This window comes from Anabas testudineus, chromosome 4, assembly GCF_900324465.2.
Source record: "Anabas testudineus chromosome 4, fAnaTes1.2, whole genome shotgun sequence".
NCBI lineage: Eukaryota > Metazoa > Chordata > Actinopteri > Anabantiformes > Anabantidae > Anabas > Anabas testudineus.
Genome location: NC_046613.1, coordinates 8,242,873 through 8,258,567, shown reverse-complemented (window position 1 = coordinate 8,258,567; position 15,695 = coordinate 8,242,873). Strand labels below are relative to the sequence as shown.

Genomic DNA, 15,695 nt, shown 5'->3' with positions numbered 1-15,695 from the left:
AGTCTCTCAACAGGTGAAGTCAGCCCTTCCACCACCAGCTTCCACATCACTCGATGACTACCAACCAGTTGACTGGGTGGTGATAAAGGACCTCAGAAGAAAACACTGGCACTCCAAACGATGGCGAGGCCCATTCCAGGTGCTCCTGACTCCTGAGGCATACTGCTGTGAAGATCACAGAGAGATCTACATAGATACACGCCGCCTGCAGAAAGGTCCCCGAGCCAACAGAGGACCTCATTCGTCGATGTGAGGACGGCCAACATGAGGACGGACAACGTGAGGAAGGACAGCACGAGGATGGCCAAACACAAGAAGAGAGGACACGAGGAACCAATCTATAAATCCAACATACACCAACCAGACATGCAGGGCTGAGAACGCAAAACATCTCCACAGAACTACACTATGCACCACATGATCCTGACTTTTCCATGCCTGACAACACTGATAGACGCCTGCACCTACACACCTGCCAAAACTGTCATTCTGACAAGAGGACACAATGCAAACGTTAATGATGGCGACCAAAACTCAGCTTTGTTTCACATTCCTGATCCATATATTTCCTCCAACTCAAAGTCTGATTCTGATGATGACATTCTGTAAACAATCTCTCTTTTTCCCTTTTCCCTAAACAACTGCCATGACGATGCATTTTAAAATCCAGGCAAATGAATGTGTTAGATAATTCAGTTGTGACTTTTTCTTTTTTTTTATTTGACATTATTATTTATCTTTTATTTTTGTTTTTCTTTTCTGTTATTGTTGATTAACGGCTAATTAAGTATCTTTGCTTTGTATTATTTTATTTCTATTACTATTTTTTTCCCGTCATTGTGTTATCAAAATGTTTTTTTTCTCATATTAATTGTTTTTATTTTTTTTCTCTGTTGTCGTTATTCTCTAATGATTAATGAATAATCAAAAGGGAGGACTTGTAATGGGAATTTAAGCTCTTTGTATTTCCTGGTATCTAACTTCCTCAGACACCCAATCTTCTGTTTTCTCACCAAAGGCTGAAATAAATTTTATCTTTTGATCATGCTGTCTGAGCCTCTCAGGAACTGTCACATGGGTGTGAAATCCTGTGGGAAACTCCTGCAAACCCACATCTCAGGAGACTGTGGGGACTGTGGACCGAGCCGGTGAATTGAATAATTTCTTCAATCAATTCCAGGCTGATCCACAGAGCCCACTTCAGTTCACCAACTTCTCCTCAGTCCCTGCCCCACACGACTCACCACCCTAACAATCTCAGCTGAGCAGGTGAGAAGAGAGCTGAACAGGCTTCACCCCACAAAAGTGGCAGGTCCTGATGGAGTCATTCAAGGGTGCTGAAAGCCGCCTGTGCTCCTCAGCTATGTGTTGTTCTCCAACACATCTTCAACCTCAGCCTACACCTGGAGAGAGTTCCTCTAGGGTGGAAAAAGTCGTGCCTTGTTCCAGTGAATAAGACGCCACGTCCCAGAGTCCTCAATGACTACAGACCAGTGGCTCTCACAGTGGCTCACTTGACCCCCTCCAGTTTGCTTACCAACCCCATGTTGGAGTGGATGACGCCATCATACACCTTCTCCATTGCACCTACACCAACTTGGACAAGCCTGGGGGCTTAGTGAGGATCATGTTTTTTGATTTCTCCAGTGCATTCAACATCATCCGGCCTGCACTGCTGGGAGAGAAATTAAAAAACATGCAGGTCAACACTCTCGATTTCCTGGATCATGGACTACCTCACCAACCGGCCACAGTACGTCCGCCTGCAGAACTGTGTGTCTGACACTGTGGTCTGTAGCACAGGTGCTCCACAGGGGACAGTTCTGTCGCCTTTCCTCTTCACCCTGTACACCTCAGACTTTAGGTACAACTCAGAGTCCTGTCATCTTCAGAAGTTCTCTGATGAGTCTGCAGTTGTAGGATGTATTAAGGGCGGAGATGTCACAAAGTACCGTGGAGTGGTGGACAGTTTTGTTGACTGGTGTGGACTCAACCATCTGCAACTCAACATCAATAAAACAAAGGAGCTGGTGATGGACTTCAGGAAATCTGGGAGTCCTGTCATCCCTCTCTCTATACAGGGGAGGAGGTGGAGGTCATGTCCGAGTACAAATACCTGGGAGTGTACTTGGACAACAAACTGGACTGGACCAAAAACTCATCAGCATTGTACAGAAAGTCTCAGAGCCGGATGTACTTCCTGAGGAGAATCAAGTCCTTCAACGTCTGCAGCACCATGCTGCGGATGTTTTATGCGTCTGTGGTGGCCTGTGTCATCTTTTATGCAGTGGTCTGCTGGGGCAGCAACATGAAGGTGGCAGACACTAACAGACTAAATAAGCTGATTAGGAGGGCTGGCTCTGTTCTGGGGGTGGAGCTGGACCCTTTACATGTTGTGGCTGAAAGGAAGATGCTGTCCAAACTCCTCTCAATCTTGGACAATCCCTCCCACCCTCTGCACAGTGTGTTGGCTGGACAGAGGAGCACATTCAGCCAAAGACTTAACATTAAATGTTCCACAGAGCGCCACAGGAGATCCTTTCTACTTGTGGCAATCATTCTGTACAATTCCTCCCCCCTCTGTAAGGGGTGGGGGAAGTGAAACTGTCATATACTTGCTGTGAATATACTGACCCAATTTCATTTATCTATTTACGTATTCTGTATATATATATTGAGTTTTTCGGTATTGATGTTATTGTGTATTTATGTTTGTGTATTTATGTTGGTGTATTTTTTTTTCCTTGGATCTTTCCTGGTTGTGGTTCCTTTCCTTTCTGTCTGTTTTGAGAACAATGGTAATGAGGCAAACAATTTCCCTCTGGGATCAATAAAGGTTTTTGAATCTCGAATAACACCTACAGCAGACAAAAGGTGGTGACCTGGGGGGTGTTCCCCAGGTATAAAAACCCTGATTTCCCTTTGTTCAGGGTCTTTCCTCACTCTGACCGCTCGCGTGTTGATTGACCTTCTTTGCAAAGAATAAAACCTTGTTGGCCGGCAGAAGTCTCTATTTAATTCTTCACCAGCAAATGAGAAAATTTCCACAACAGGACTGACTCTAAATTCCATTGACTCCATCTCTGAGCATAAATGTGTTTTATTTAATACTTGTCTTCATCCAATAGCTGTACCTCCAAAATTCACAGTTAAATGCAGTCTATTTAACAGCCAGTCAGCAGCAAAGTTCACTAGCACCATTTCTATGTTTAAGCAGGGTATTTCTTGCACATCACATGTTGATGATATTGTCTGCCTATTCAATAATATTTGTGCCTCTGCACCAGAAGCAGCTGCTCCCTTAAAGATTACAAATATGTCCACCAACATACAGCCTTGGATAGATGCCAGCATTTGTAGCTGGAAAGCTGAGCTGAGATGGAGGAAAACTGGGCTTCAAGTACATTATGAAGCTATGAAAGACTCACTGCTCCACTACAAAACAACGGTAAATAATGCCAGAGCTAAATTCTTCTCAGACCTGATCACTGCTCACTTCGATAATCCTAAGTTTCTATTTCAGACTGTTGACAAGTTAGTAAACTTGTTACTGTTAATAACTGCAAGTGATCTTTTTGTCCTGTGAAGTATGTCCCACAAGGTTCAGTGCTGGGGCGAATCTTGTTGTCTTTGTATGTGCTCCGTTTGGGACATATTATTCGTAAACACAGTGTTTCTTTTCATTGCTATGCTGATGACACTCAGCTGTACTGTCCCTTTAAGATCTCTGACCACGGGGTACTGACACCTTACATCACTGCATAAAGAGATAGAAACCTGGATGGCTCAAACTTTTCTACAGCTGAATTCTGACAAAACAAATAGTTGTTATCAGTCCACAACACATAGCTAAACACATTTTGCCCTGCACATGTAGCCCCTAGTAGGCTTGTGCCCTACCCTGGCTATCTAAAATCTACACTTCTGAACCTGACTGAGTATCTAAGATTATCTGTTCTATGTTTTCTACTGAGTTTGAGCACAGTGTGATTCAGATCTCTCAGGTGCTCAGATTTAAGGTTCTCCGTGTTCACTTATCACTGGGTTCGGTAAGGAGACTGGCAGTAACAACTCTACAAAGAGTGAGAAGAACTACTAGAACTACTAGAACACTAGAAATTCACACATACACACTTATGAAAATAGCAAAAGGAATGTATTTTTTTTTTAAAGTAACAATTACAGTAAAACAAAATAACTTATTTTAGACCAATTACTAAATAAATTATAAGAAAATAATTAAAACAAACAATTTTTTCAAGTCAACCCAAATACTCAGTTATCAGTTCTTATTCTTTTCTTGAGTTCCTTGTTGAAAGATTCCTTTTTTATGGTCTCAGTTTCATTAGTTTCAATATTCAGCCAAAATTATAGCCAACATATCAAACGGAAAAAATAGAACGAAAGGGTGAATTTCCCTCGAAGACTGTCTCCTTTAATCTGGTTCCTACCACCGCCTTGGAGTGATGATCTTGGAGTCCTGACGAGAAGACTTCAGCTCCAGGACAGCAGAAGAACTGTTCCTCAACAAAAAAAAACAAACAAAAAAAAACAGCCTGCACACAAGCGTGCAGAGCAATTATCAAAGTGTCCAAAACCCTATTTCAAGCTCCAATAACGTTTAAATACAATACAATACTACAAACAATATATACGTACATATACATAAAACACAGATGTCACGTTTCCTTTCTTAAACAAATTTACAAAAGCACATCTACTCTAATCATTTCAACATCATATATATCAATTCTAACACATAAAACATGTCACATGTCTTACCGGAGTTACGGTATTTGCTAAACACGTGACAGTCGCTTAGCTGTAGGCCTCAATTAGCTAGCAGAACCTAGCGGCTAATTAGTTAATAAACACTACAACCACTTAGTCTAGCACAAATTCACATATCCGGACTGGTTTTACCTCAAAATGTATGCGAAAGAACAAAACACACATCTTAAATTTCCTACAATAAAGTTACATGGGCTAATTAGCTAGTTTGAATTGCTAACTCACCAGGATAATCCTCTTAATTGAACGCCTCGTCTCTTTCAATTCGGCTATCTTCTCTAACTCACTTCACTGACAGTGCCAGGTCTATGGACTCTAAAACAGCAACCGTGTTGTCAAACATGTTTTTCCTAACTTTTATGACTTTCTACTGTTCTTTCCTCCTAGTTGTGCGGTCTGCTAGAGTCACGATGGGAGAATAGAAACTTCCATGTGCGCAGTATCCCAGAGACCTGTTCAGGATGCGTTTAGGAAGACTGTGCAAAAAGTCTTGGTGTTCGGTTTGATAGTAAACTTAACTTTAAGCATCGTGTCACAAAACTTGTTCAGGCATGTTTTTATCACCTTAGAAATATCTCCAAAAAACGTTCAATTCTATCATTTCATAACACTCAGGTAATCTTACATGCATTTATTTCCTCACGCCTTGACTATTGCAACAGTCTGTTCACCTGTCTCAGCCAGAAATCTATTAATCGGCTCCAGATTGTTCAGAACTCAAGTTCATGCCACAGCATTTCAATCGTGTTGAGGTCAGGACTCTGACTGGGCCGCTCCAGAAGGTGTATTTTGTTCTGTTGAAGCCATTGTTTGTATGCTTTGGATCATTGTCCTGTTGCATCACCCATCCTCTGTAGAGCTTCAGTTGGCAGACAGATGGTCTTACGTTTTCCTGCAAAATGTCTTGATAAACTCTGGAATTCATTTTTCCATCAATGACAAAAATCTGTCCAGGTCCTCAGGCAGCAAAGCAGCCCCAAACCATGCTGCTCCCTCTGCCATGTTTTACAGTGGGGATGAGGTTTTGATGTTGGTGTGCTGTGCCTTTTTTTCTCCACACATAGTGTTTTGTGTTTTTTTCAAACAACTTAATTTTGGTTTCATCTGTCCACAGAATATTTTGCCAGTAGTGCTGTGGAACATCCAGGTGATCTTGCTTCGTGGTGTTCTCCCATGTACTCCATTCTTGTTTAATGTTTTCCTTATTGTACATGTGTCAACAAAAATGTTAGCATGTGCCAGAGATTTCTGCAAGTCTTTAGATGACACTCTAGGATTCTTCTTTACCTCATTCAGCATTCTGCGCTGTGCTCTTGCAGTCATCTTTACAGGACGACCACGCCTAGGGAGAATAGCAACAGTGCTGCAACAGTAAACCCAGAACTAGTGTGTGTTTTTAAAGGGCAGGACAGCTTTCAGCAACACATCCAATATCCTCACACTGATTGGACCCAAGGTTGGCTCACTCCTGGCTCCAATAGCTCCTGGAGAAGTTATTAGGCTAGGGGCTCACATAATTTTTCCACCCTGTGCTGTGAACGTTTACATGCTATGTTCATGAAAAACATGAAAACATATAATGTTTGTGTACTATTATTTTAGCAGACTGTGTTTTTGTATTGTTGTGAGTTAGAATAAGATCAGAGCACATTTTATGACCAATGCATGCAAAACTCCACGTAATCCAAAAAGTGTGCCCATACTTTTTCTTGCCACTGTATATATGAATGACAAACTTTCTAGTTTCTTATTTATTAATTTATTTATTCCTCTTTCTTTATTTTAGTTTCCACTACTCATGATGACAATGGGAGCAGATATTGTGCAGACAGTTGCAATGAAACACAGCGTTTGATTGTGTTGTGACAGAGATGGTTCAGTTTGGGTCACTTTATCGTGGTACGGCACAGAGGCGGTAAGGTTTAGGTTGATGAGTGACCGTCAACTTAAACTCCAGAGTAGGCTGCTCTCCAGGAGCAGCTGAGAAGGAAAACCTCTGAAGGAGGGAGGTGAAGAAGAGGAACAACTCCATCCTGGCCAGCTGTTCCCCAAGACACACACGCTTACCTGAGAGTACACAAAACAACAGATGAGCTAGAGTCAGATCATTTACGAAACTGCAGTTTTGACTAAATCAGCTTGTAACTGATTTTTTAAGTCTTGTACCTACTGACTTACCAGTTGAAAAGGGAAGGAAGGCCTCTCTCTTCCTAAATTTACCATCCTGGTCCAGAAAGTGTTGAGGGTTGAAGGAGTGAGGAGTTTCCCACATCGACTCATCATGTAGGACGGAGTTCAGTGTGGGAAGGATGGTGGTGCCCTGAAAAGATGATACAAATTGTTTATTATTATTGAGAAAACAATAATACTAGAAAATACTAAGAAATGGTTACAAATAATTACCCAACTGTCAAGTACTGTTTTCTGTCCCAGCACAAAAAAGAAAAGCCTCAACTGTGTGACTCAGACAGATGGTTCATCAATCTGTCTGAGTCGTACAAACCCCTCATGTAAAGAGTAGCAGCTATGGGGTTAGATCAGTTGTAAAGTGAGCACAGTGGGAGTGCTGCATAGGTAAAATGCAGGTAGAAACACCAGAAACAAGAAACAAGCAGGCTAAAGCCAAACATACAGAGCACATAAAGACATTATTTTGCTAATGTGTGTCATGTACCTTAGGGATTATGTAATTGTTGATGACAGTGTCCCTGCTTGTCACACGCATCACATTGAGGGGGATGATGTCCCCCATCCTCTGGATCTCATGGATGACAGCATCAGTGTAGGGCATGTTTTCTCTGTCAGCCACAGAAGGCTGTCTGGATGAACCAATCACAGCATCTATCTCAGCCTGGACTCTTTCTGGACACAGTGAAAACAGGAAACAATGGGAGTCTGTGCACTGAGTGGAGGAATGGGGGAACATTACGTAAAACAACCAAAGGTCATTTAAATAACATCATTATGAATCCTTAGCCCCCTACTGTTGCTTAGGCCATAATAATCTACTCTGTTTTAATTCATCACATGTACTGCCTCACCCTAACCCTAACCATCATAACTATCTGCCTCATCCTAAAATGTACCCTAACCCTATCCCTAAAACCTAATCTTAACCCCAAAATGGCTCTTTAAACATCATTTTCAATGTGGAGACTGGCATGAATTTTTAACCATTTGACTGAGTTTTACAAAGTGAGGACATTTTAGCTGGTCCTCACAATGATAGCCACAACCACACACACACACACACACACACACACCTTGTATGTGGGGGTAGTAGATCATGTACAACAGTCCCCAGTGTAAAGTAGTGGTAGTAGTTTCAGTTCCAGCACCAAACAGATCCAGGGTGCAAAAACATAAATTGTTTAAATCAAAACCAGAATCTTTGTCTTCCTTCTGCATAACAAGAAATGTTTTAACATGAATAATATTTTCCTAGAACATGCAAAATAATCAAACATGGTGCAGACAAATTAAAACACTTACCTCTCCCATTTCTATGAGGAAGGAATCAATGTAGTCTCTTGGTGAGGAGGGGTCTAGGTTTTCTCTGTGCTCTTTGATCCTGATATTTATAAAGTCAATTATCTCCTGTGTCAATGAAATTATTTTCTTGTGAGGTCCAGGAAGCCACTTTATGAACCACGGCATTGAATTAAAAATCTATACAATAAGACAAAATTTAAGATGTTTCAATAATGGAGCATTATTACATTATTGTATTAATGCTTTTAGTAAAGTGAAGAGACTGTAAATATGTCCTCCACCCCAAAAGAAACATTTCTACTACACTGTTTAATAGTATGAATTTTTGTTATGGAATCCTTTTAAAACTCACCTGCATCCACAAACCTCCCTGTAGTAGCACTATCATATGCAAGGTCTTCAGAATATGCTGGTACTGCTTGTCACTGTACTCAAATCGTTCCCCAAACACCAGACAGCAGATGATGTTGGACACAGCATTGTTTATCAGTGACTGGGCACTGAAAGGCTGTCCTGAAAAAGTAAAAAAAATATATATATATATGGAGATATATCCTCTATCTATAATCTGATTTATAGATAGAGGATCTATAACTAGCTACTCTAAACCGACAACACTGTACAGTGTCTCCATTTGTTTGATTGTTATCAGAGAGCTCAGTCTGGTAAATAGCTCTACTGTGTTCTCAAATATCAGATGTATATATGTTGAGATATGACTTTGTGTTGGCATGTCTCCGCCAAAATAAGAGCATGCCTTTCAGTGGCAGAAGAATCTGAACCTGAATATATGTGAAAAAGTCAAAATATTCTATAACGAGCAAAAGTATTTAACATATCTAGTAAAATACTTACATATGTACAAATATACTTAAAAGTATAATTACTAGCATTAAAATATACTTAAAAGTATATTTACTAGCATCAAACTAAAAGCTCCAAATGTAAAAGTACTCATTATGCAGAATCATATAGAGACTATACATTCACAAATGTTTAATGTTGCAGCTGGTAAAGGTGGTGCACATACTGTTGGGTAGTCAAATCTACAATAATACTTCTTATATTATTAATTAGAATGTGCCAAGTCACTGTTAACCTAACATTAAGGGAAATGTATTGAAGTAAAAGAGAGGCAAAGAAAGAAGCTAAAAAGATTCTCTGCATATCATTTGTTCAGTTGATTTATTAGTGAATTGTTAGAATTTGCACTACATAATGCCAATACCAACTGAGGAGCAGTCTGCATGATTACATGATTTTGTGGAGAGATCTCATGTTAAAATCTAACTTTGATAATGTTTTTGTCTATATTTTGCTCACATTGTGCCTTTTCACAAACACATTTTTTTGTAAAAATTAAAAGCCACCGGTGTTACATAACATTGTATAACATTTTATTGCTGGGGCTTCATCTTCGAGTCTTGTCCAGTCCCCACTTGACCCTGGTAAGTGCTCTTGACTGTACCTACAATAAACTGTTTCTGATACAGATTCAGATTTTCCAAGGTTTCCAATGGTCACACCACAAAACAAGACTGTTTGACTTTTGTTAGATTTTGTATTGTGCTTCAAAACAAATGAGAAGGTGTAGTACACACATGCACTTTTAAAGCAAGTGCATGTTTTATTAGAACAGAGAGATGAAAAGTAGAATGACATGTGAACCAAAAGAGGCAATTCTAGGTTGCAGAGTGTAACTGTGGCAACACAATGAGCAAACGGACTGATAATAAAGCAACAATAGAATCACAAGATCACAATTCAAAAGAAATATCTTCTTCCTCCTCTCTGTACTTTTCTGCAGCTATCCTCAACCTTGGAGCTGAATATCTCCAGAATCCAGTTGACCTGCCCAATGTTTTTGCTCTTGTTCTTTGTTGCTTTCTGTTCTTTTCTCTCTTCTCTTTCCACTCACCCCAACCGGTCGAGGCAGATGGCCGCCTGCTGTGAGCCTGGTTCTACTGGAGGTTTCTTCCTCTAAAGGGAGTTTGTCCTCTCCACTGTTGCCTAAAGCTTGCTCAAATGGGATTGTTGGGTTTCCTATATCATTTTTTTACAATTAAATCTTAAACTGTAAAGTGCTTTGATATGTCATCTATTGTGATTATACAAATAGAATTGAATTGAATTAAAACAAGTTTTGACCAGTGCAGTACAGTGTTAAACAGTGATTGATTGTGTTGTGACACAGAGATGGTTTAGTTTAGGACAGTTTATCGTGCTACAGCACACAGGCGGTAAGGTTTGGGACAGTGAGTGGCTCCAAACTTAAACTCCAGAGAAGGCTGCTCTCCGGGAGGTGGTGAGAAGGAAAACCTCTGAAGGAGGGAGGTAAAGAAGAGGAACAACTCCATCCTGGCCAGCTGTTCCCCAAGACACACACGCTTCCCTGAGAGTACATAAAACAACAGATGAGTTTGATTCAGATAATGTTCATAATGTTCAAGAGATTCATTTTGTTAGGAGAACATTACTGCAGCTCTGAAAAAAACTCTTTCTTACCAAACAATGTAAATAAAGTTATGGTAATCATGATTAAACCACTAATTCATGGAAAGCAATTTGTTATGCAATGAAATGCTATATAATCTTTTACATTTTAAAGACCCTTTCAAGTCTTTGGTTAAAACAGCTTGTAACTGGCTTTTTTAAAGGCCCTGTAGCTAACAGTTACAAGATGTGTTGTCTCTAAGCTGCCCTAGTTCATTTCATGTTTCTGCATTAGAGGCAAGACTTCTGTTGTTATTCTACTGTTATTGTGAAATAATATTGCGCTGTTGTTGTTGTCTGAGATTACCAGGATTTTGTACTAGGGAGCTCGCAGAATAAAGTCTGAGATAAAGTTTTGGTTCATTGGTTTTGGCCATGTGAAATTAGTTACAAGACCAAGTCTTTTACCTACTGACTTACCAGCTGAAAAAGGAAGGAAGGCCTCTCTCTTCCTAAATTTACCATCCTGGTCCAGAAAGTGTTGAGGGTTGAAGGAGTGAGGAGTTTCCCACATGGACTCATCATGTAGGACGGAGTTCAGTGTGGGAAGGATGATGGTGCCCTGAAGAAATAAGAGAAATGAAAAGGGTTGATTAAGTTAAAAATAAACAATTATACCTGAAATTACTGAGAATATTGTAAAAGAGTACAAATAAAACTGAGCTGTTTGTCATTTGATGTTTCATGCCATGAAACTTCAATGAAATTCAAGACTCGACTAATTCAGCTTCAAAAAAAGGAATACAAAAATAGCAGGTATGGCCTGTAGATACACAGAGCACATAAAGCAATAATTTCTCAAATCTGTTTCATGTACCTTTGGGATCGTGTACTTGTCAAGGATGGTTTCTTTGTTTGTCATGCGGAACACATTGAGGGGGATAATGTTGCCCATCCTCTGGATCTCATGGATGACAGCATCAGTGTAGGGCATGTTTTCTCTGTCAGTCACAGAAGGCTGTCTGGATGAACCAATCACAGCATCTATCTCAGCCTGGACTCTTTCTACACACAGTGAAAACAGGAAGAACGGTGAGTCTGTGCACTGAGGAGACAGCTATGTGCAACACCACACACACTCCTTCGTAGACACACACTCACAAACCTTGTATGTGGGGGTAGTAGATCATGTACAACAGTCCCCAGTGTAAAGTAGTGGTAGTAGTTTCAGTTCCAGCACCGAACAGGTCCAGGGTGCAAAAACACAAATTTTCTAAATCGAAACCAGAGTCACTGTCCTCCTTCTGTGTGACAGAAAAAGATGGCAAAGTAGGAATCGGATCTTCTGACTTATTTCATTGGAAAACACATAAGAAGCTAACACAAAACAGACTCATGAAAACACTCACCTCTCCCATTTCTACGAGGAAGGAGTCAATGTAGTCTCTTGGTGAGGAGGGGTCCAGGTTTTCTCTGTGTTCTTTGATCCTGATTTTTATAAAGTCAATTATCTCACCTAGCAGAGCGAAGATCTTCTTGTGTGGTCCTGGTAGCCATTTCATTAGCCAGGGCATTGCGTTAAAAATCTATAGAACCAGAAAACATTTCCACATTTACTTGAATACAGACACCGATATAAGACAAATGGACCAGGGCAGTCTGTAGCTTTAGGTTTTACTTTCAAACCATCTTCTGGAGGAGGTATAGAAAACATATCAGCCAACAAATATGGTATGGTAGCTGATTACTCAGGTGGCTCATTTAGGCTGCTGATATCACAGGTTTTCACAACTACACAAGGCTTCTGTAAGTAGCAATATGTCAACAATGTAAGTTACTAGATTATGAAAAGAGACTGAGGTTGAAAGCAGTTTTCTGAAGGAAAAAATATTTGCCAATAAAACAAGAGCATGAGCTCAAACGATTCATTCATAAAGTTTTTGGAATCTTGAATAATTCACACAAATTTCTAAATTGCAAGCATGGTTTAGCAATTTATGTGCATGTTTTTTTTTTTACACTGAAATACATTGTACATGCTGTATCTTGTTTACAAAGGGACTCACTCACCTGCATCCACAAACTTCCCTGTAACTGCATTATCTCATTGAGGACTTTTAGAATATGCTGGTACTGCTTGTCACTGTACTCAAATCGTTGTCCGAACACAAGACAGCAGATGATGTTGGATACAGCATTGTTTATCAGTGACTGAGAACTGAAAGGTTGTCCTGAAAAATAAAAGATATTCATACAGACATATATAAACGATTTATCTATTAAACTGTTTCAAGTTATGTTTAACTGCATCAAAGTTATAAAATAAATAAACTAAACACAAGAGCACATTGTAGCCTTTTGGAAATGAAATTCTAAAATGTATGTATATTTCTGATGCACAAGATTGTGTGGTCCAAAAAAGTCCATGACATCACTAGTGAAAGATTTAATTATTTAAATTATGATATGGGTAACAATTCAAGTTAGTCTATAATACGGAACCATATAAAGAAATGTAGAAGTCCATGCTTATACATTGCAAATTAGTAGGGAAGTTGTAAATGACAATTAATTGTTGCTTGTGAAAAAACAAGATTTGTTTCGTGCCTTGATGAACTGCAAACGCCTCGGTGAGATAGTGGCACTCCTGCTGGATGCACAGCTCCAGGGTCTTCTTGCCCAAACCAAAGTTTCTGAGAGTATGAAGAGCAAATCTCCTCTGCTGCTTCCACGGATAACCATTTGACATCACAAGACCTTTGGGATTAAAAAACAGAATTGAATGCACTGTAAATACCACAGTAGCACTGTTATCTATTAGAGCTGTTCAAACAAAAATTTCAAGAGAAATACTAAAGTATGTCATTATTATTATTAATATACTGTATATGCTTTCATTCTGATGTTATCACCTTACTAAATAATACCTAGTTCATTTAAAAGTAAAATTAGAGAACATTACCTTTATTCTCAACTAATTCTTCAAACGCTGGCACAATTGGGCGGTCAGTGTAGTCCTCTCCATTCTCCACCAGGGCTTCTCTCACGAGCTTGTAGCCATTAATGATCACAACCCTTCCACCAAAGAGTCGAAGGCTAAAAACATTTCCATATTTCTCTGCAAACTGAGCACAGACAGCAGATTGGTGTTGTTCTCCATATTGTAATTAACATATAAATGTAATGTATTTATTAATCTTAATTAACATTATAATAATTTATCATTATTTGCTCTTTCCTCTTTTTGCCATCAATACATCTTAATATTTCAATTTCAAGTGATGCCCAAAGGCAATTCATTACTTGACTTGTGAAAAATCTACTTGGCTGGAGAATTCCTTTTACCTACCTGTCTCTTCTGACACTGGTTGTGAAACAAACAGGGCCAAAAAAACATCAGGAATGCCCACAATCCATTATAGATCCCTTTTGATCATGCTGTATAGCTTCACCTTCCCTTTTTGTTTGTAATGTCACCAGTCACCTCCAATAGCTGAGCCTTCATTGAAATATTATATTTAATAAGAACCAAGCAGAGATTCTTCCTGTCAAAGTAAAACCACTCAGTGGACTTGAACCCCACCAAAGACAGCTTACAAATATGCATATATTAACTTTTTATGAAATTGTGGAACATTTAAGAAATACAAAGAGGGACATATGCCAGCTGTGATCTCCTAGATTGTATAATTATTTGCGAATAAGTGTGAAAACCAGTGAATTAGACAAACTGGGGTGAAATTACCTCTGTTATGCAGCCTCTTTAACATAAATCTTTAATCTATCTAGTTGTTTATCGGATCCATTTACAACACAGAATGAAATAATGTCAAATGTATATTTTATTGCTAGAAATATGTTTAACATGGAAAGGTGCTGTTTGAGTCATACAGACTCAGGGCTTGGCGAAGCAGAGTGGATTGATTCCAGGTTTCATTTTGTAACTTCAGGTAGCAGAGGAGCAGTAGTCCCTGATCCAGGATGGGGCACAGGCCACTGAGCTTCAGGATGAGACGAACTGGGTTTTGCCATTACTTTACTAGTTGTTTGTTCTTCTCCATGACAGGGAGCCTATTCAGCAGAAAACACACCCTTACACTACATATGAGCGCCTACATCCGTGATTTGTAGTTTGGCAACTATTGCTAAAAACTTCCGCTTTCTAATCTGAAAACAGGATCTGAAAACTCGCCTGTATCTAAAGCCAGCTCGCCGAAACTTGCCCCGTATTTCCGACGTGTGGCTTCATGTCGTAGCTTTCGGACTCGTACCTCAACGAACTGCAGGTGAAGTCTGGTGGGTTGGATGCGATGAAGATCCCCAATCACAGGCAGAGACCAGGGTCCTGGAGGAAAGTTTTTCGGCACTCTGTTCTTCCAAACATCAGACAACAGCAGGAAAACACACAGAAATATCAAAATAAGCCTGCCGTCTATCCACTCCAGACCAACAACACTGTACAGTGTCTCCATGTTTAGCTGATTTCTAGGCTGGTAGATACTAGATTACGCCGATCACCACGCACTAGAGTCAGGTAAACAGCTGTTTACAGCAGCCCAAAGCCAGACTTCCTGTTTTCCTAACCTTCAAAATAAAACCGCGTGTGTCATGTGATGTCAGCCGGACTCTCGAGGAGGAATGTGCCAAATAAATGAAAGTCCAAGCCTCAGTTAAAGTTAATATTAACACATATGTAATAACATCAAACTATACTGTATTGATGATAAAAATGGAAATGCGCACAGTTTTGTGCATCTTCTACTAAATTTATTTAACTGAGTCCCCTGTCCTAAAACAGAATAACACCAGTTATAACTTTATTGTATTTTGTATCAATAGTTAATTAGAATTTCCCAAGTAACCAATGCTGTCATGTACAGTGTACAATAGAGCTGAACATAATGAAAATCAAACCACAGGAGAGGATTACTTTTGCACTGCAAATGGCAACTGCCTTTTGTATGGTTTGTATGTTGAGG

General features: G+C 39.7%; 1 protein-coding gene across 1 annotated transcript; it reads right to left on the bottom strand.

Moving 5' to 3' along the window:
- Window positions 1–6,665: 6,665 nt before the first annotated feature.
- LOC113152318 (cytochrome P450 2J3-like) lies at window positions 6,666–15,304 on the bottom strand. Its single transcript, XM_026345494.1, has 12 exons — window positions 14,988–15,304; window positions 13,679–13,841; window positions 13,324–13,473; window positions 12,787–12,947; window positions 12,126–12,302; window positions 11,882–12,020; window positions 8,636–8,796; window positions 8,284–8,460; window positions 8,055–8,193; window positions 7,466–7,653; window positions 6,970–7,111; window positions 6,666–6,858 (listed from the first exon to the last, which is right to left on the bottom strand). Exons 1-12 carry the CDS (start codon window positions 15,186–15,188, stop codon window positions 6,683–6,685), a joined length of 1,974 nt encoding a protein of 657 aa, XP_026201279.1. The 5' UTR covers window positions 15,189–15,304; the 3' UTR covers window positions 6,666–6,682.
- Between the last annotated feature and the right edge of the window lie 391 nt (window positions 15,305–15,695).